This window comes from Bos taurus, chromosome 22 (assembly GCF_002263795.3).
Source record: "Bos taurus isolate L1 Dominette 01449 registration number 42190680 breed Hereford chromosome 22, ARS-UCD2.0, whole genome shotgun sequence".
Taxonomy (NCBI): Eukaryota; Metazoa; Chordata; class Mammalia; order Artiodactyla; family Bovidae; genus Bos; species Bos taurus.
In genome coordinates, this window is record NC_037349.1 from 4,194,949 (window position 1) to 4,216,479 (window position 21,531).

A 21,531-nucleotide genomic window follows, 5' to 3' on the forward strand; every position below is an offset into this window, starting at 1 on the left:
TTGGAAAGACACTCTTCTCAAAGTCCGCCCATCACCTCCCTGATTCAGACGAGGCTCAGGGAGTCTCCTCCCCTGACAGGGATTTCTTCTGTTTGGACTGGAGTTTAGCCCTGGAGCTCAGCATCACGATTTTGTACTGTCCTGTGGGATGTGTGGGGTGGATGAAGTGGAGGAAGCCACGCTGTTATAGCAGCTGGGAGTCGTGAAATCCCTGGGGCCTCACTGGGTGGCAGCGTGGCTGAGTGAACCATGGCTGCTTGGTAGAGTCAACGTGTATTAAGACACTTTTATTAGTTAATCTCCACATAAGTCCCGTGGAGTAACTTAGCATCTTTTTAAAAATGGTGTCAATTAATTTCGACAAATGTTTATTAAGTTCAGGCTATGTCCCAGAAACAAAGATATACAAAGAAAGAACACCTGGGAAATGTTTTTTTTTTTCTTCCTTCCAGTTACTATGAGCAAAACACCAGGTCCCTGTTTTAGCAAAGGACAGCACTTCAGTCATGTTCTAGAACCCCCTTAACACTTCCACTTTCTCAGGAACATTATCCTAAAAGTTATGTCTTTCTGCCTTAAGCTTTAATCTCTTGACTTCTGCTTGATCTTTCTTATCAGTATGCAAAAGTACTAAGAACAGTATCTGTCTCATAGCAGGGCAACAAATAAATTCATGTTTAATATTTTGAATGAATACTCAGTAGTCCTGTAACCCAGGCCGGGGAATAGGCACACATATGTGTGTGCAGACAACTGGGCCACGTTCCCAGAGGTGCTTATTTCATTTTCCCAGAGGTGAAAAATGAGCGTTGCTCGTTTTTTAAGCTCGCAAGTAAGTGCTTCTAGCATATAGCTAAGGTTGGAAACCATAGACCATAGCATCTCCCGTCTTACAAGCAACAAACATGAACAGCTCCTTAGCCTCACATACCCCTCAGGCTAAAGCTGGCTCCTAACTCTCCTTCCCAGCGACAGAATAGCAGACAAGACTGCAAACACTCTCTACTTCTCCATCTCACTCTTGCTCTTCAACCACTCAAGCAGCCTTCGGTCCCCATCCCTGGCCTGTAGCTGAGCATGGTAAGAATACATGATATATACTACTGTACATGCAATAAGCTACAAAGACCTAGCATACAGCAGAGTGAACTATATTCAGTATTGTAACAACCTATAATGAAGAAGAATCTGAAGCTGTGCCCCAAAACTAATCCAATATTATAAATCAACCACGGTTAAAAAAGCCAAGTTCACGTCCCTAAAACACTGGGCGTCTCAAGCTCCCATCTTGCTCTCACAGTGGCACTGGACAGCAGTGATCTCTCTCTCTGTCTCTTTGGCTTTGAGACATCTTCTTCCCTTTGCACTTCTTTCTTTCCATCGGATTCTCCTCCAGCCTCCTTTGAGATCTCCTTTTCTCATCTCACGAACACTTCAGTGGTGAAGTTTTAGCTCCAAACCTGTGCTCTTTGTTTCTACTTACACCAGGCACTTTTGTCTTTTTCCATTTCTGCAAATCGTACCTTCATGCTGTTGACCTCCTAGATTTTATTTCCAGTCTTGTTCCCCTTTCTGAGCACCAGCCTAATATATCCAGCTACTACTTGGCATTTTTTCTTAGATGTCTCACAGGCATTTCAGGCTCATCATGTCTCAAACTGATATTTTAATTTTCCCTCTCCCATGTTGGTTCCTCCTCCAGGCTCCCAATTTCTGTAAATCACATCTCCACCTACCCATTGGCTTACGCCGAAAAACCAGTAGTAATCTTTGTCTGTTATGTTTCCCTTATTCCGAACCCAGTCCATCCATCACTGGGTCCTGTTAATTCTGCCTCCCACATGTAAGTCAAACCATCCATTTCATCCTTTCGATTTCATGGCCAGTTGCTGTTTGTCCAGATTACTATAATAGCCCTTAGGTCATCTCCCTGATCCCGCTCCTATTGCCCACCTCCCCTACAACCAATCCCATCTTCAGGACAAGCCAGTGAGCGTGATATTATAAAAATGCAGGTCATCTCATGCCCCTGCTTTCTTCAAACCTTCAGTAACAGTCAATCATCAGAGTCTGTGGTATATGCTCTCATTTTCTTTCAAGGAAGGCAAACCAATTTGTTATTATAGATTCATTTGTGTGGTTATTCATTTTATGTTCAGCTCCCAACTCAACTATAAGCTGAGTAAGGATGCAAATTGGAACTATTTTTCCCCCACTAGTCTATACTCTGTACTTCTATACATAGTGCCTGACATAGAATTTCATTATTGAATGAGAAAGCAGCCTGTGAATGAATGAGAAAGATTGACCAAAGCATGAGGTGGGAAAGGTGACTTAGCAAACCTCATGCGGCCCATTGTGCTGAGAACTCCATCACCCCCCGGATAAATGTACTGACTGAATGAGCTGGGTTGGATTTTTTTATGGGATTGTTATATTCCATGTGCTAGCCTCAACATCTAAGGGATTTTGAAAAATTGTGACCTCTCGCTGGTGGGCTTCAGAGGCTTCTAGAAATAAAGTAAGTGCAAAGTAAGATTATAAAGTGGTTCATTGTACAGTGTATTTGGAAAGGCCTGTGCAGATTTGGCTTCAAATCCTGCTCTACCAATTAAGCAACTTGTGATTTGGGGGGTCAGTCTTGTCACCTGGCTTACACTTTGATTTTTCTATGTAACTACATAAACGGGCGTGAGGACAATGGTATTGACACCTGCATTATTATCATTTCATCGGGTGCCAACACATCACCCACCCAGGGCCGTTGTTGGCCCATAATAGATAAAGTCTATTTTTTATTTTATCATATGCTCCTCCTAACACTACTTCTAGACTTATTTTGCTCTTTCTCCTCTTTTTCTTCTTTTTCCCTCATTTTACTCATCTCAGGGATGGCAATCCTCATATTACTCACATAGTTTGAATTTTGTGGGAAGACAGGAATTAGTAGTACTAACAGAGCAGGCTTCCTTGTGTATTTGAAACACAAACTTCCAAGGTTTTCAAGAGCATTGGAAGGTACACTGATGAGTAACAAGTTCATTTTTTGTTAACATGCTGGGAGGGAGAAAAAGAAGACAAAATTCAAGGGGAGAAAATTAAAAAGTTAATTACAAGAAACAACTTGGTAATTGAATTCCTATTCACTCTTTAGTTATTTCAGGGAAGAGGGTCACAGTTCACGGTTAGGAGGTTTGCCTTAGCAGTGCTCCTCAAAACTTCTACATGAGAGAAGGAAGGGGATACAGAGCTGATACCTGCCTGGTAGCAGAGAAGAGGAGCGGGATGCATGTGGGATGGGCTTTGAGTACCCTACACACGTTCTTGATCATTTCTAGTTTGAAGTATCTTTGGCAGCTGAAATTACTCTCAGGTGAAGCCCTGACTAATACAGCTATATTTCATGGGCATGCAAAATCCCCCTTTTTCATGTATTACATTTTACTGGCTACTTCCTTGGCCTCACTACACCCACACACAGAGGCACACAAAGTACAACACAGGCACCTTTGGGGACTTCTCTGGTGGCCCAGCTGGTAAAGACTCTGCCTGCAATACGGAAGGCCTGGTTTGATCCCTGGGTTGGGACAATCCCCTGGAGAAGGGAACGGCTACCTACTCCAATGTTCTTGACTGGAGAGTTCCGTGGACAGAGGAGCCTGGTGAGCTACAGTTCATGGGGTTGCAAAGAGTCAGACATGACTTTTTCCCTTTCATAGGCAACTTTTATGCTCTTTTAAGATTCTACTTAAGCTTTAAAAAATAGCAAATAAGTGACATGGGTCTTCGTTTCTTATTTTTAAAAGACATTTGAATATTTGTCTATTTATCATAAGTTCCTTAACAGTCAAAATTGTTTATTTAGGATGTTATCTTTGAGAGAGACACGTCCTATAATGAGTTAACATGGGCTTGGAAATCAACTGGAACTGGGCTCAAATCTCCCTGAACTTATTCATCACCTTCATTCATTCATTCAACATGCATTTATTGAATGACTACTTGAATGCCAGAAACTGTTAAGTGCTGGCACTAACTTCATGCCGGTTCTAGCACTGCTTTTAATACCATTAAGTTTTTTGAGGGTTAGAAAATTACCTTTTGAGATAAACTTTTCTACATTTTCCAGCATTTTGTATTCCTAATTCTTACAACAAAGTCACTGAAGAAAGAAATGATTAAATAATGTTACCTTATTCACCAAATTAATCTAAATCAGCTTGCTGATTGCATAGCCAATGTCCAAAGCAGCCTCTAGAAAATAAGCACATTATTTTATGTTTAATATTGTGGTCTCTTTCCTGACATGCTAAGGGCCATAGATTGAGGTCTATGGTTCAACCTGGGTCATGAGTGAGAGTATGACCACAAACACCCATTGCATCGGTGATACAGAGCGGCTTGCGAGCGCTAACCCGGGGCTTTGTGTTTTCACAGGGTATGGTTTTGTAGATTTCGACAGCCCAGCAGCTGCACAGAAAGCAGTAGCATCTCTCAAGGCAAATGGCGTGCAGGCACAGATGGCCAAGGTAGGAACGGTGTTCCAGTTCTGCTTTATTACTTTTTTCTTTTGTGATCGTATGTTTTTCCATTCCTAAGAGATGAATTGAAATTGGAGTTTGTGACCATTTGGATTATGTTTGTTAGGGAGGAATAAGAAACCTCATCATAGACTTGGCTTGGAAGAATCTGGCTGCTTTATTTCATCGACTGTTTGTGATTATATATTAATGTTCTCATTTATTATGGTTACTTTATTGGCGATTCAAGGGCACTTGTGAAATGCTCTGTTTTATCCCAGATAGGAGAGGTGTATGTGCACGCATGTATAATCTGGGGCTCTCACCTATGAACAGTTTTGGAAGAGTCCAGTTCTCAGTAAGATGTCTTTGATAAACTATGTTGAAAAATTGCTCATTGTCATGCTGGGGATAGATGATCCCTGAATGAGGGGATGGTCTGATTTGTGCAGGGAAATGAGTTTAACCCAAGCGTATATTGTCTGTATTACTAGGATTTCACTTTGGCCTTTATAAATAGAGTTTTCCTAGGTAACAGTCTCCCATATATTAATAATTTTCAGTACACTGTTATTGTTTTGTAAAACCAGTAATAGTATGGAACTTTCTACCTGAAATTATAATGCATTTTTACATTCAAGAAAATAAATACAATCATTTATAATAATTTCTTATCCTGATATTGCAGTGGTAATTACAAGAATCTACACATATAAAATGATATAGAACTATACACACATATTGTTCACTCAATGGCAACTTCCTGGTGTTGATATTATACTAAAATTAACATATAACCTTTGGGGAGATGGAGTGGAGCCCCAGGGGACCTCTCTATATGATCTTCCTGTAAATCTAGGATTATTTCCAAATAGAAATGCTTTAAATATCAGTTATAACATAGGAATGCTCGGTACATATTTGTTTGAAAATAATGGTCATTTGGGGGTTACTCATATGTAACTTTAGTTTTCTGATTCCTATCAGTGAATGTGTAGATCTCTGGCTTCTCAAAAGTTAGGTGGAAAGTCAGTAGGTCTTGAAATACTGATCTAGTGCATTGATGTTATGTTTATGTATATATTAATGCTTACTCTGAACTTTTCCCAGAGAGAGCTGAGTTACACTAAGTTGTCAATTTTTTGGTCATTAGGATTTTATTATCATTGTTAAAATTCTTTGATGACATTTTCCAGTTTCAACACCTGATAACTAGAGATGGGCTATTTGGTTTTCTTCATCTTCGAGCAAGCGGATACCTCCCGTGTCTGTTAACCCTTCACTGTGGTTCACTGCTCATAGAGATTACTTTGGTGGACTCATTGCCCTTAATGACACATTAATTGTTTTCAAGGTGGGATAAATTAGAATTTGAAAGCTTTCAGTTGTGTAATGTCTTTCTCCTCAGGACTGTGACTGGAAGTTTTGAATTTGGTCATGAACTAAGATTGATGAAGTTAATCCTTGTAATTAATAAGGGAATTACATACATGTGTTGGTTTAAAGGTTACCTGACAAAAGAATCAAGTTATTTGGCAACTTTAGTAGTGGCTTCTTATACCCAGCAAACGTGTGATATAATATATAGTTATTAGGGATATGCAAAAGAGAAATTGCATTTCGAACCTATTGACAAGAAAATGGTGACGCACATGCTTAAGTAAAACCCTTGTTATTGGCGTTTATCTTTGATCTGTTCTCTGGATACACTGCCAAAGTTTGCAAATCGCTAGATTGTGGCAGTTTGGAAATAATGATTACAGTCTGTATAATCTCCACTGTTCAAATGTCTCTCAGAAAGAGACAGTTATTTGTTAGATAAAAACCACTTGTATCTTGCACCAGAGGAAAAGAAAGTTGGCTTTGATTTTATAACCACTGAGAATTCATTGTGAATATTTTCCTTTTGTTTCTGAGCATTTGGTATACAAGGAATCTCTCTCTCTTTTATATACACACACCGATCACTGACATCTCATCTGGACAGGAAACTGTAAAAGGGAAAATATTTTAAAGAGCTTCTAAAAATGATGAATTATAGTCAGCATCTTGACCCTCGCCCATGCCCCCTGTACACAGTAAGGAGATTCCAACTGGGATGCTTAAAGGCACTTATTTCATTTCTGGAGTTGCTTAAAGATCTCGGCCTTATCAATTATGCTATCTGTGAGGAGCTTCTTATTCTCTTTTCCTCCCTGATTTTGAATCTAAAGCCTAGAGCTGTAGGTCCACGGCTGCTTACTGGAAAACTTTCAGCAGCAAGTGACTCTGTAATCGAACTACCCAGAAGCAAATAAATAGCCTGCCTTTGACAATGAAATGGAACAAGCTTGACCACTTGTATTAGCAGATTTCTCACTGAGCTATTGGATTCCATGGCCTTTTTTTTCTTTGTCCTGGTGATAACTGTAATTTATTATCATATAAACCTGCAGTCTGCAGGGTGTGGAAAACTTGCACTGTATGTTTTGCCATTCAAGTACCTAGTGAATTGCTGCCTGCATCCTTACTCTTATCAATATCCTACTATGCAGGTTGTGGACTCAGAATTTAATGACTCCAGGATTTTCAAGCAAAATGCCACAAATAACCTAGGTTCCCAATAGCAACCTGGAGCAAACATGGAACGTTTCAAGTGAATCGCTTTATATATCTAACTCCAGTGTGTGCACATGAAAAATTCAGCTGATTTGTCAACAAACAGGAATTAAACAATAAATCCTTCAGTAAGTGGTAATTGATTAATAATGTATAACCATTAACACAGACTATCATTTTCTGCATACTTGCTGTTCTGCCAAAAAGGGTTTTTAGGGATCAAAGGATATGTTTCTTTTAGGAGAACACATTTAAAATATTTTATTAATACACAGCAGTTAAGAGCATAGGTTTGGAGGGAGATAAACTTGGCTTTGAATCTTGGCTCCTGTACCACCTGGCTGTGTGACCTTGGCTAAGTTATTTAAATATTTCTGAAATTCTCCAATAATAATACTTTGGTTTATAGAACTGCTGTGAAAATTAATTCAAAAGATAACAAATAATTTAGCATAGCACTTAGATTATATTAAAATTCAGTGAATGTTAATTATTCAATATTGTTATGCATTAAATTTAAATTTGTTACTGAACTTTCCATAAATCATGATGCATGCTTCAAGTGTTACTTTATTTAAAAAGTTTTCTGAGAAATACAATCAATAGGATCAATCAACAAATGTTTTAATTGCTTGCTAAGTGGCAGGCACTGTGGTAGGTGTTGGAAAATCAAGATTTAATAAAACTTCTTTCTTATTCTGAATTTTCATCATGTAGTTTATCTCTTGGAATAGCTACAGCTCTGGGTTAAAACTTCTGAGTGTTGCTGTTCTTGCCAATTTAAAGGTATTTAGGAGAAAGTCATTAATATGTCTCAACCATAAAAGGAAAACAGCTGATGAAAAGAAAAAAAAAAAACGAACTAACCACAGTTTACCTTGTAGGTGTTTGTTTTACTCATTAACAAGAAAGTTGTAGAAAGGCAATGAATGTTTTGAGTGCCATCAAGGTTAAGGCTGCTCTGCAATTCTTCATATATGGTGTTCATCAATGCATTTGCATTTTCTTTTCTAAAATGCCGCTTATTGTACCCACATTTAAGCCAGGAATATGAAAAGGGTAAAAGGTTGAAGGATCTTAAGACTGATTCTGAAATTTGAAAAGCTTTTCCAGACTCCTAGCTCAGGAAATTGTGTTTACATCTCAATGGCCAAAACTGAGTCATATGGTTTCTCCTTCAGCTGCAAGAGATTCTAGAATGATGAATATTTTAGCTTGTTGACCTGTAGTGGAGAAAAGCAAGAATTGCTTATCTCCCTGGCTATTTGAGCAGCATGCATTCATTCCTTCCTGAAGGGAGCCCACCTCAAAGCCTCACCCTGTAATCACATGCGGGGACATCATCATCTCCAATAGGCCCAGACTCAGCTGCTTAGCCAGAGAAGGCGATGGCACCCACTCCAGTACTCTTGCCAAAAATCCCATGGACAGAGGAGCTTGGTAGGCTGCAGTCCATGGGGTCGCTAAGAGTCGGACACGACTGAGCGACTTCACTTTCACTTTTCACTTTCATGCATTGCAGAAGGAAATGGCAACCCACTCCAGTATTCTTGCTTGGAGAATCCCAGGGACAGAAGAGCCTGGTGGGCTGCCGTCTATGGGGTCCCACAGAGTCGGACATGACTGAAGCGACTTAGCAGCAGCAGCTGCTTAGCAACTCATAGCTTTTAAAAACAAATGATCAGGACTTCCCTGGGGGTCCAGTGACGAAGATTCTGTGCTTCTGATGTGCTTCTGGGTTCCATCCCTGGTCAGGGAACTAGATCCCCCATGCCACAACTAAAGAGCCTGTACACCACAACGAAGATTGAAGATCCCCTGTGTCACACCTAAGACTCATCATAGCCAAAAATAAATAATAATAATAATGAAGTTATCTGTGTTCCCACAGTACAGAATGACAGAAAAACAGGAAAACAGGAAAAAAAAAACCCCCAGGAAACATGGATCTAAGGGAAACTACCACTTTGGAACAGAGAGTTTGGAAAACAGAAATTACTGATCGCTAATACATATAGAATTCAGCTGGGCAGGAGTGGAATTCTTGTGTTGTCAGTGTAGGCGTTTCCTTGGTTAGCCAATCACATCGTGCATGCCTGCCATCCAAGATTTCTCTTGTCCTCTATTTCCCAGGGTTTCATGGAGGCCTCTCTGGAGGACTGCACAGCTTTAGAAACTGAGTTTTTCCTGACATAAATTTTGAAGCTCCAGAATGGCTGTATATACTCTGCAGTCAGTAATTACCACCAGCCAAGTTTTGATCGTCTTCAGCTTAGCAGCTGTCTTTCTTATTTCCCACATGTCAATTACAATCATGAGGAAACAGAACACAGCTCTTTCTTCCAGGGAAGAACTCACCCCCTCCTCAGTGCCTTTAAATAAAGTTATATCAGGTCTACAACTATGACTGCTGTACCAGTTACCAAAGGTGGTTCACCCCATTGTGGGATATCTAGAATAAATCAGAGTTAGGTGATCACCACGGATACCAAGTGTCCAAGAGGATGTCAGATCATCAGGAATAATGTAAAAAATACTGTGTCAACCATTAGGATAATATAAAAATGCCATGTCAACCATTGTGGAGAACCAGGTTGGTACCAGAGGAAAGGAATTCTTTTTTATAAATCAGTGAACTTAGTCTTGGTTTTGAGGGGAAAATAATTTATTTTGAGATCATAAGTGAAAATTTAAAAAGTCAGTGCGTAAAGGAAAATAAATTCTGTAACTTCAAATATGTACATACCTACAATTATTATTATTGTTTTGGCCACACTGAATAGCATGTTGGATCTTAGTTCACCAACCAGGGCTAGAACTCAGGTCCCCATCAGCAGGAGATCAGGATCTTAACCACTGGACTGCCAGGGAAGTCCCCATATAATTAATTTTTAAAAACTCATCACCTCTGTGGAGTGCTAACAGTTATATTCCACGAGGAGAAATTTAGTGAATGAATGAGGGACCTATTGCACACAATATTCTAGATTTTTTTAAAAGTTCAGCCACTAGCCCCATGAAGTTGTCTACCAAAGCTACTCTTCTGAATGCAGAGACACATAAACAGATTTCTTCATCCAGACTCTTGTGATCTATAGCAGTATTAATATTGCTTTTAATCTGTTTATATTGCTTTGCTTTTGCCATTTCTAGGAATAGAGAGTCAGCAGGCTATTTGGTATCCAGGGATCACTACATTGCTGGGGCCTACTAGTAACCCACCAACCAAAGAATTTTCTCAAAGGATCTCATGTCAGAAGGAGATGATAGGGAAAATGTTGCTTCCTGTGACGAGATGGGAAAGCCAATGAATACATTTTATTTATTCCTACCTGTTACATTATTTTTGATGCTAATGTGAATGGAATTATTTTCCTTATTTCTTTTTCAGATATTTTGTTGTTAGTGTATAAAAAAGCAACTGATTTCTGTATATTGATTTAGTATCCTGAAACTTTACTGAAGTCATTTATTAGTTCAAACAGCTTTTTAATGGAGTCTAGGGATTTCTGTAATATAAGATCATATCATCTGTAAACAAAGACAGGTTTACTTTTTCCATACCATTTGAATGCCTTTTCTTTTCCTGCCTAATTGCTCTGGCTAGGACTTCCAGCACTATGTGGAAGAAGAAGACGAGTGGTGAGCATGCCCGCCTGTGTCTTATTCCTGATCTTAAAGGAAGAACTTTGAACCTTTACCATTGAATATGATGTTAGCAGTGGGCTTGTCGTGTGTGACATTTATAATGTTGAAGTATGTTTCTTCTATACTCAATTTGTTTAGAGTTTGTCATGAAAGGGTGTTGTATTTTTGTTACTATTGCTATAAACTTCTTTTAGAACTACTTTTTTTTTGCATCCAGTGAGTTTTTGGCATGTTGTGTTTCTATTTTTTTCTTTTTCAACATGTGTTTTTTTTTTTTTTTTTTAATTCTACTTTTGATTTCTTCTTTGACAAATTGGTTTTTCAGGAGTAGGTCGCTTTAATTTCCACGTTTGTTATTTTCTTTGTTTTCCTTCTGTTATTGACTTCTAGCTTCATAACACTGTAGTTGAAAAAATATACTTGTTATGATTTCAGTTTTCTTAAATTTTCTTATATTTATTTATCTGACCTATCCTAAAGAATGTTTCTTCTGTGCTCAAGAAGAATGCATATTCTGCTACTGTGAGATAGAATGGTCTGCGTTTATCTCTAAGGTTCATTTGGACTAAGATATAGTTTAAGTCCAATGTTTCCTTATTGATTTTCTGTCTGGATGATCTATTTGTTGTTAAAAGTGGAATAATGAAGTACCTTACTATTATTTTGTTGTATCTGTTTCTCACTTCAGAAATTAGGATTGTTTAATATAATGTTGGTGTTTTTATATTTTTTATTGCTATATATTCTTGATGAATGACCCCACTTTGTCATTATATAATGACTTTCTTTGTCTCTTGTTAGTGTTTTTGACTTAAAGTTTACATTGTTTGGCATAAATGTAGGTATTCCTATTCTCTTTTGATTTCCACTTGTATCAAATGTGTTTTTCTAACCCTTCACTTTGAGAGTATGAGTGTCCTTAAAATTGAAGTGAATCTCTTGTAGGCAGCAGTTAGGTAGGTCTTTTAATCCATCCAGTCAGTCTATGCCTTTTGATTAGAGAGTTTTATTTCATTTACATTTATAGTAATTATTGATAGGTAAGGACGTCCTTTCATTAATCTTTCTAGCTATTTTGTAGTGCCCTTGTTCCTTTCTTCTAGCTGCCTTTCCTCATGAATTGATTACCTGTAGTGATGTGTTTTGATTCCCTTCTCTTTACCTTGTATGTATCTAATATAGGTTTTGCTTTGTGGCTCCCATGAAGCTTACATAAAGTATCTTATAATAGTCTATTTTATCCTGATGACAATGTAATTTTCAATTGCACACAAAAATTATTTTCTCCCTTTTATATTTTTTATGTCACAATTTACCTCTTTTTATACGGTGTAGTAATTAACAAATTAGTATATAGTAGGTTTTTAATATCTTCTTTAACTTTGAGTCTAGAGTTAAATGGTTAACACACCACTATTTTATAGAATTAGGGAATTCTAAGTTTGACTGCATGCTTACATTTACCAGTGCATTGTATATTTTCAAATGTTTTTGTGTTACTAATTAGCAGCCTTTCATTTCCGCTTGAAGAACCCCTATGACAAGTCTAGTAGTGATGAACTCCCTAAGCTTTATTTTGTGCGGAATCTTTATTTTTCCTTTTTTTTTTAAAGAACAACTTTTCAGGTAGAGTAATTTTGATTGGCAGTTTTTTGTTTTTTCCTGCAATGTTGATTATTGAAATAATTTTCAACTCTGATAAAATGTTGTGATCTTAAACTAGCTTTTACCCAGGGATATTTAATTCATTTCCCAACCAATTACCTGAGAGGATGTAATTACTGAGTCTGCCAAAAATGGTTCGAGGTAATCATTCTACCTATGGACTGGAGGTGATGGTTGTAATTGGATAAGATGGACATCTTTATTTCTTAAGAACACATGCATGAAGGAATTGAAAATGAATATCAATAGCACTTACATGTTAAAAGCTTTAAGGGAGTTTAACATACAATTGAATATACATACATACATGCACACATATAATCTATAAAATGTCTATTTTTAAAGTTGTTTAATTATCATCATTTTTCTATGCAATTACTCAACAAATATAAAAATGTTTGACAGCTTCACAGCCAATTTAGCTATTGCTTGAAAATGGAGCTTAAAGTTAATAATAAAATTAAATGATAGGCTTCTGCCATCTCTGATTTTCTCTGCATCGTATATTTATTACAATATGATTTATATCAATTCAACATTTATGGAAGCTATTCACAAATGCATTACACAGGGGAGGTAGCAATTGGAGTGCTGTGAATGAGCTAGCCTCATACAGAGATGGGCTCCCTTCCTTCCCACCTACAGGACACACATTTTATCCACTACTTGAATTAATCAAACTCAGGGTCTCCGGGCCAAACCATATTTGAACATTCTCCATGTCTAAGAAGCATTCCATACAAAAAGGCAATGTCCAACTTCAGGAAAGTGGTGAAATTCAAAGCAAATACAGACTTTGTTTCCCTATCTTTCTCTATTGAAATTATTATTATTATTTTTAGCATCCCTGGAAAAGTGACTTAAGCAATTTTATGCCTTTCAATAAAAGGAATATACATTTAGGTGAAGAGATACTGAGGGCTCATTTTCTTATTCTGATGAGTAACTTTTACTCTTTTTTTTCCCCCTATACTGATGAAAGACTTTAGGCTTTTAGGATCCATTTGGTAATAATATCTTTATATTAAATATAAACTATCTTCCCTGTTATTTTTGTTTAAGATAATTAAAGAGAACTGCTTGATAAGCCCAGTGTCAAATTAATTTTACATGTAGATATTTTCTAATTCAAGGGTGAATTGCAGGAGAAGTGAAAGACCTTCTGAAATCATTAATGTTCAAAAATATAATTCATATTCCATGAGAATAATGGCATATTATAGGGGTACTAATATTCACATTTATATTCATATGGATCTGGCTTTAGAAGAAACTGGTAATTTGTGTAAGTAATTACACCAATTTTTAAAGATACAATATCAAACAAAGTAAGAGTATTCCTGTTGGAGAATACTTTAGTTGAATAAAATGCACAAAAGTATGTATTCTAAACTCCAAGGGAAAACAAATAATGATTTAGTGATGTAGAAGTCATTCAAAATATCTAACCAGCCCTAGTTTTGTAATCCCTGAAGTAGATACTCCACATTTCCCTATGAAATATGCAAGCTACCAGAAAAAATAATCAATGAGTAACTTCAAAAAACCAAGATTAACAGAAAATGAATTCCAAGAAATGTATAAGAATACAAGTCTCTGTTTATACCTTGGAGCAGAATTAAGATTCTTAACACCCCACTGCCTTATTAATTAATTTACACAACTAAGTCTAGTTTTCCTTGGTTCTCTCCTTGCTTAGCTTTTGGAAGAAAACATTATATTCAAACACACAAACAAGCCCACATTATACATAGCATGTTGTCAAATACCAACACTGCTATAGTGATGGTCCCTGCTAACCATCATATTCAAGACTTTTTTCATTCTTTTAATGTTTTCAATAAAGAGTGTCTAGAAGCAGAATCTGAGAATATGTATTTTTTAAAAAGATTCTCCAGTCATACTGAAGGTTAACCATATTGGTAATCAACTTCTCTAGAAGATACAAAATGTGCTGTGAAAGGAACAAAAAATCACGAAAATAGAACAAGTTTGAGTCCAAATTCAATAGAAAAAAACCCAGAAATGTTAAGTCAAGGAAAAAAGTGAACTGAGTGAACTAAAGAAATATTGCAAATAAAGATAGTGTGTTAACAAAACTGGATTCAATATTGGTGGTAGCAGGGACAAAACTGACACCGTAGAAAATAAAATATATGTCTTGAAGATCTGACTTAAAGAAGTTCTCTCAATACACAGAAAAACAAAATTGTCAATTTTTTTCAAAAAATGAGGGAGAATATGATGCGAAGAACCAACTCATTAGAAAAGACCCTGATGCTGGGAGAGATTGAAGACAGGAGGAGAAGGGGACGACAGAGGACGAGATGGCTAGATAGCATCACCGACTCGATAGACATGAGTTTGAGCAAGCTCCAGGAGTTGGTGATGAACAGGGAAGTCTGGTGTGCTGCAGTCTATGGGGTTGCGAAGAGTTGGACATGACTGAGCGACTGAACTGAACCATAATGTACATGGAGGCTAGAGAGTAGAAACCAATGTAATTATCAGCACATCTTCCAGAAAGAGAACTATGTTGAAACAGAAGCAATAACCCAATATGTCAACTAAAGCCATCTTTCCAGAACTGATACATCCTTCATGGAGATTGAAAAAACTGACCAAATTCTAAGCAAAATGGAAAGACAGAATAGCTACAGATATTTGGGGATTATTTAAAATATGTACAAACACCCATGCAGGGGGTGAAAAGTGGTTAACTAAGAAGGAAACAAAATTTAGCTTTTTTATTTATTTACTATAGGATTAAAAATCAGAAGACAATGGATTGATGATTATTGATTTTTGGAGGTAAGATCACAAAATTGTATATTCACTCTACTGACTGAAGCCACAGAAACACTGTCTAGTTGAAGCGCAAAGCTGATCTTCTTAATATACATAGTTATTAGTGGAGAGTGAAAAAGTTGGCTTAAAGCTCAATATTCAGAAAACGAAGATCGTGGCATCCGGTCCCATCACTTCATGGGAAATAGATGGGGAAACAGTGGAAACAGTGTCGGACTTTATTTTTCTCGGCTCCAAAATCACTACAGATGGTGACGGCAGCCATGAAATTACAAGATGCTTACTCCTTGGAAGGAAAGTTATGACCAACCTAGATAGCATATTCAAAAGCAGAGACATTACTTTGCACAAAGGTTTGTCTAGTCAAGGCTATGGTTTTACCTGTGGTCATGTATGGATGTGAGAGTTGGACTGTGAAGAAGGCTGAGCGCTGAAGAATTGATGCTTTTGAACTGTGGTGTTGGAGAGGACTCTTGAGAGTCCCTTGGACTGCAAGGAGATCCAACCAGTCCATTCTGAAGGAGATCAGCCCTGGGATTTCTTTGGAAGGAATGATGCTAAAGCTGAAACTCCAGCACTTTGGCCACCTCATGCGAAGAGTTGACTCATTGGAAAAGACTCTGATGCTGGGAGGGATTGGGGGCAGGAGGAGAAGGGGACGACAGAGGATGAGATGGCTGGATGGCATCACTGACTCAATGGATGTGAGTCTGAGTGAACTCCGGGAGTTGGTGATGGACAGGGAGGCCTGGCGTGCTGCAATTCATGGGGTCGCAAAGAGTCGGACACGACTGAGCGACTGATCTGATCTGATCTGATCTGATTACCTCGTTTAGTAAATATCTGTGAATTCAAATGTAGTAAAAGACATAAGCAGACAAATCACAGATGAAATGTACATGGCAAATAACCTTAAAAGTAATAATAAATATTACTAGTAATAAAAGAAATATAAACAAAAACAAGACATTATTTTATATTCAAATCTGCAGTGATTAAAACAAATAAAAGGGACTTACTTCCCTGGTGGTTCAGTGGTTAAGAGTCTGCCTGCCAATGCCCATGCATTCAGTCCTTGTCTTTGAAGATTCCACATGCCAAGACGCAGCTAAATCATGCACCGCAACTACTGAGCCCATGCTCTAGAGCCTGTGCTTTGCAACAAGAGAAGCCACTGCAATGAGAAGCCTGCACACCACTGAGAAATCCTGTGTGTAGCAATGGAGACCCAGGGCAGCCAATAAATTAATTAATTAATTAATTTAGAAAGTAGCACACTTTGGCAAAGTTAATCGTTGTTGAATGCAAATTGGCCTGACTTTTCCAGAAATTAATCAAGCTCTATGTATTAATTGCTTTCTAGAAATATAGCTTTAAAAAAATCCAACATGCAGAGCAAGACCTATTATAGCAATAATTCTAAGTATGAAAAATTTGAATATCAAATAGGCAAGAATATTCTTGGTAGGCATAGTTTTGTAGAATAGTGGTTTGATAGGTAAGAGCAAACCTATAATCTATCTACTATTGATAAAATGGTATTTTTTGAAGTATATTTAATCTTATGAGAAACACACTCAGTTCTAAAGTGAAAAATGAAAGTGAAACTGTTAGTCAGTCATGTCTGACTCTTGTGACCCTGTGGACTGTAGCCCACCAGGCTCCTCTGTCCATAGGATTCTCCAGGTAAGAATACTTTAGTGGGTCACCATTTCCTTCTCCAGGGGATCTTCCTGATCTAAGGATGGATAGAATGGTATTTTTGAAGCATATTTAGTCTTGAGAAACACTGAGTTCAAAAGGAATCCCTAAATGCTGTCTGGGAGCTTTTTGGTGATTCCATACTGCTCTAAGTTCCCAAAATGTTAATAGTTTCCAAGTGTAATTATACTAGTATACTACTAGCTTTCCTTTTTTACACATTTCCCTCCATTTGAACTTTCTGGTCCTTTCTAATATGTATTTGACAAAAGAACCACAAATAGAGAGTTTTATTGCATCTTAGATGGAGGAAATGGTCCATGGATTAATGTCTGTACTGTGCAATCTTGGCAATTGAGGCTCACCTCAGCCTTCGCTGGGACACAGGAAACCAGCTAATGGCTGATAATGTCCAGGAAATTAGTAACTCGTGCATATGGTAAACGCTCTGTTCCCAGCCAAATGATTTGTTTAACTGGTGGCTGGAGTTCTCATAGGGATTGTTAGCAGAGTGGAATGGTAGGGCTTTATTACCCGGACTATGTGCTAATCCTGGTTTCTCCCTGCCTGAGGAACTTTACCATCATACACAACAGAACGGAAAAGTGTATAACCAAATGGTCAAAGTGTTAAAGGCACCAACATTCTGTAATCAGAAAGGAACTTTTAAAAAAAATTTAACCCTGCTATTCTTACATAATATGGCCCTCTTAATTAGCTTAAAATTCTGTAAGATGAATTGTGAATATTTCTTAGCTGTGAGAAAAGTATTAAATCAGACGTCACTTTGCTTAATGTTCTGTTCCTGTCTGTTCATTTTGTCAGTAATGGTGCTGATTATTCATCATCTGTTGTTTTCATTCATTGATTTCCTACAGAGCATCAGGCCAGCCTCATGATCTGTATTTTGAGTACATATTGTCTCATTTATTCTCCTCACCACCTCTTCTCTTCCTGCCCTGTTTTATAGTCAGCATTCACATTTCTCTCAAGCCACAGTTCATGGGCTAGCTCTTCAGGAAATCTTAATGACACTCGAGTCTTTGTATATGTTCACATAGAACCATGTTCAGCCTCATAAACACTATATTCACAATTTATAATTTAAATCTTATATAGGAGATAATTGGATACAGTCCTTCTGCCCCCCAGACTATAAAAATCATGGGGGAAAAGACCATAATGGTTCCTGCCGCCACCATTGCACAGGTTCTGTCCATCAGATAGCATGGAATAGTAAGCATCTGTTGAGTGGAAGAACTCTGTATGGAGTAACCATTGTTCAGGTGTTATCAGTGAAGAAATTAAATCTCAAAAATGTACCCTGACGAAAGTCATACAACCATTACCACATCCGTTTGTTTGTTTGTTTGATTCAGTAAGATAATGAAAGCACTGCACACTATATTATTTCCTTTTATATCAAAACTGAAATTTATTAACTATTTACCACTTCTCTGTACAGTCTTTTAGACTGATTCTCAGCCAGAGACAACTTTTTGCCCACAGGGACCACTTCGTGATGTCTGGATGTCTGAAGACGTTGCAAGTTGTCACAGCTCAGGGCAGGGGTCTTGCCAGGATCTGCTGGCTTTCTTGGTACAGGATGGGGCTCCTCCCCTCCAGGTCGACTGCTTTACCTACTTAGCTTCTTCCTTCCTTCATCGATTCACTCAATATATTTCCATAGACTGCTTTGTATGTGCAGAACCAATGGTGAGTAAAACACAGTTCCAGGTGAAAGGAAACTTAAAATCTATCGGGAGGTGCAGATAAGTGAATAGGTAATTGTCACATGCAGTAAACAGTTACCTAGAGGTGCATCCAGCAGCACATAGAGGAACACAGTATACTTCCTCTGGGAGGCTGTCCTGGAGAAAGTAGCATCTAGGCTAATATCTAAAAGATGATTTAGAGCAATGTTCTCAACTGCAATTTCTAGAAATATTTTTGGAAGTCACACCTGTGGTAAGGGGTTGATATAGTATCTAAAGAGTAGATATAAGCCAGGGAAGCTGCTAAACATCCTTTATGAAACATTACCTTAACTCCCCACTCACACACACAATAAGGAATTGTTTGGTCTAAAATACCAATAAGGTTGAGGTTGAGAAACCCTCTTTTAGAATGATAACATCAGGTCATTGTGATATCATCACTGCATTTTTAAAACCCAACTTATTTTGTCTTCAATTAATATTTTTCTAAGTTGCAGTTGACAATAAAATAATATCTATCTGTCAATTTATCTACTATTCATCATCTATCTGTGACTTTTCATCTTATAAGTGATGGGAAACTAAGTGATTACTTAATGGAAGCCAGTTAAAATGGTAATGCCTTTAATGACATGTCATACTTAATAATGTGTCATACCCCCTTTCTATTATAGTCCTATCTTAAGGGTCTATGGCATTTCCATTTTTGGTCTAGTTCTATGAAGCCAGAGTCCGTGTCTGAGTCAGTCTTCATTTTTCCCTCATGGTGGGCTTTTAGATTTTTTTATTGAACAACCCCATACAAGTTTTTTCTCTTGGAGAGGGTAAACAGTTAAGTCTGCTGAAAAGTAGAAATCAGTGGATTAAAATATATTTACTATACACTAGTACATATAAATGGGCCTGCCTGATAAATTTTTGATCACTTAAAATTCTTTCAATTAAGGGTCTGAAGTCATACATGATTAAGCTCTTTTTGGATAATTTGCTCTGAATGTTAGAATACTTCTTCAGAAAATGCCTCCTTTTATTTTGTAAGAACCAACTTTGTAGTTGGAGATCATTTATTTTCCTTCAGGGCTGGACAACTAGAAGAGTTGAAATTTGATTAGCATTTGGCAGTGGCCACAGGACTGGAAAAGGTCAGTTTTCATTCCAATCCCAAAGAAAGGTAATGCCAAAGAATGCTCAAACTACTGCACAATTGCACTCATTTCACACACTAGTAAAGTAATGCTCAAAATTCTCCAAGCCAGGCTTCAGCAATATGTGAACCGTGAACTTCCTGATGTTCAAGCTGGATTTAGCAAAGGCAGAGGAACCAGAGATCAAATTGCCAACATCTGCTGGATCATGGAAAAAGAAAGAGAGTTCCAGAAAAATATCTATTTCTCTTTTATTGACTATGCCAAAGCCTTTGACTGTGTGGATCACAAGAAACTGTGGAAAATTCTGAAAGAGATGGGAATACCAGACCACCTGACCTGCCTCTTGAGAAATCTGTATGCAGGTCAGGAAGCAACAGCTAGAACTGGATATGGAACAACAGACTGGTTTCAAATAGGAAAAGGAGTACGTCAAGGCTGTATATTGTCACCCTGCTTATTTAACTTCTATGCAGAGTACATCATGAGAAATGCTGGACTGGAAGAAACACAAACTGAAATCAAGATTGCCGGGAGAAATATCAATAACCTCAGATATAAAGATGACACCACCCTTATGGCAGAAAGTGAAGAGGAACTCAAAAGCCTCTGATGAAAGTGAAATTGGAGAGTGAAAAAGTTGGCTTAAAGCTCAATATTCAGAAAACAAAGATCGTGGCATCCAGTCCCATCACTTCATGGGAAATAGATGGGGAAACCGTGGAAACAGTGTCAGACTTTATTTTTCTGGGCTCCAAAATCACTGCAGATGGTGACTGCAGCCATGAAATTAAAAGACGCTTACTCCTTGGAAGGAAAGTTATGACCAACCTAGATAGCATATTCAAAAGCAGAGACATTGCTTTGCCAAAAAAGTTTTGTCTAGTCAAGGCTATGGTTTTTCCTGTGGTCATGTATGGATGTGAGAGTTGGACTGTGAAGAAAGCTGAGTGCTGAAGAATTGATGCTTTTGAACTGTGGTGTTGGAGAAGACTCTTGAGAGTCCCTTGGACTGCAAGGAGATCCAACCAGTCCATTCTGAAGGAGATCAGCCCTGGGATTTCTTTGGAAGGAATGATGCAAAGCTGAAACTCAGCACTTTGGCCACCTCATGAGAAGAGTTGACTCATTGGAAAAGACTCTGATGCTGGGAGGGATTGGTGGTGGGAGGAGAAGGGGAAACAGAGGATGAGATGGCTGGATGGCGTCACTGACTCGATGGATGTGAGTCTGGGTGAACTCCAGGAGTTGGTGATGGACAGGGAGGCCTGGCGTGCTGTGATTCATGGGGTCACAAAGAGTTGGACCCAACTGAGCGACTGAACTGAACTGAACCAGCATGTCCTTTTAAAAAGGAGAGAAAATGATGATTAATTAAAATTCAGGTGCTTTCAGATGTATTTTCGCATATTGTCCATGCTCACGTACTCTCTAAAAGTAAAGCAAAAATAAATCTTATAATTTGTTTCCATTTTACCTTCATGTCAATATTTTACTTTGACATATTCTCCTCTCTGCAGTCACTATAACGTTCTCATAGCTGGTTTTTATAACTTGCATTGAAGGTGATTCTATTTCTTCTCTAAATATTTTAGTGTAATATTTACATTCTGCTTATATATTTGTAAGACTTCCCTGGTGGCTCAGACGGTAAAGCATCTGGCTACAATGCAGGAGACCTGGGTTGGATCCCTGGGTCAGGAAGATCCCCTGGAGAAGGCAATGGCA

At 37.9% G+C, this 21,531-nt stretch overlaps 1 protein-coding gene across 9 annotated transcripts in view; it reads left to right on the top strand.

Annotated features, from left to right (window-relative positions):
* The window catches only part of RBMS3 (RNA binding motif single stranded interacting protein 3), an 802,311-nt gene that overhangs the window by 338,692 nt on the left and 442,088 nt on the right, over positions 1 to 21,531 (top strand). For all 9 annotated transcript variants that reach the window (XM_010817553.4, XM_010817555.4, XM_010817556.4 and 6 more), the window contains exon 4: positions 4,438 to 4,529. In XM_010817553.4, the coding sequence (XP_010815855.1) occupies positions 4,438 to 4,529 (92 nt within the window). The remainder of the gene's footprint in view (positions 1 to 4,437; positions 4,530 to 21,531) is intronic.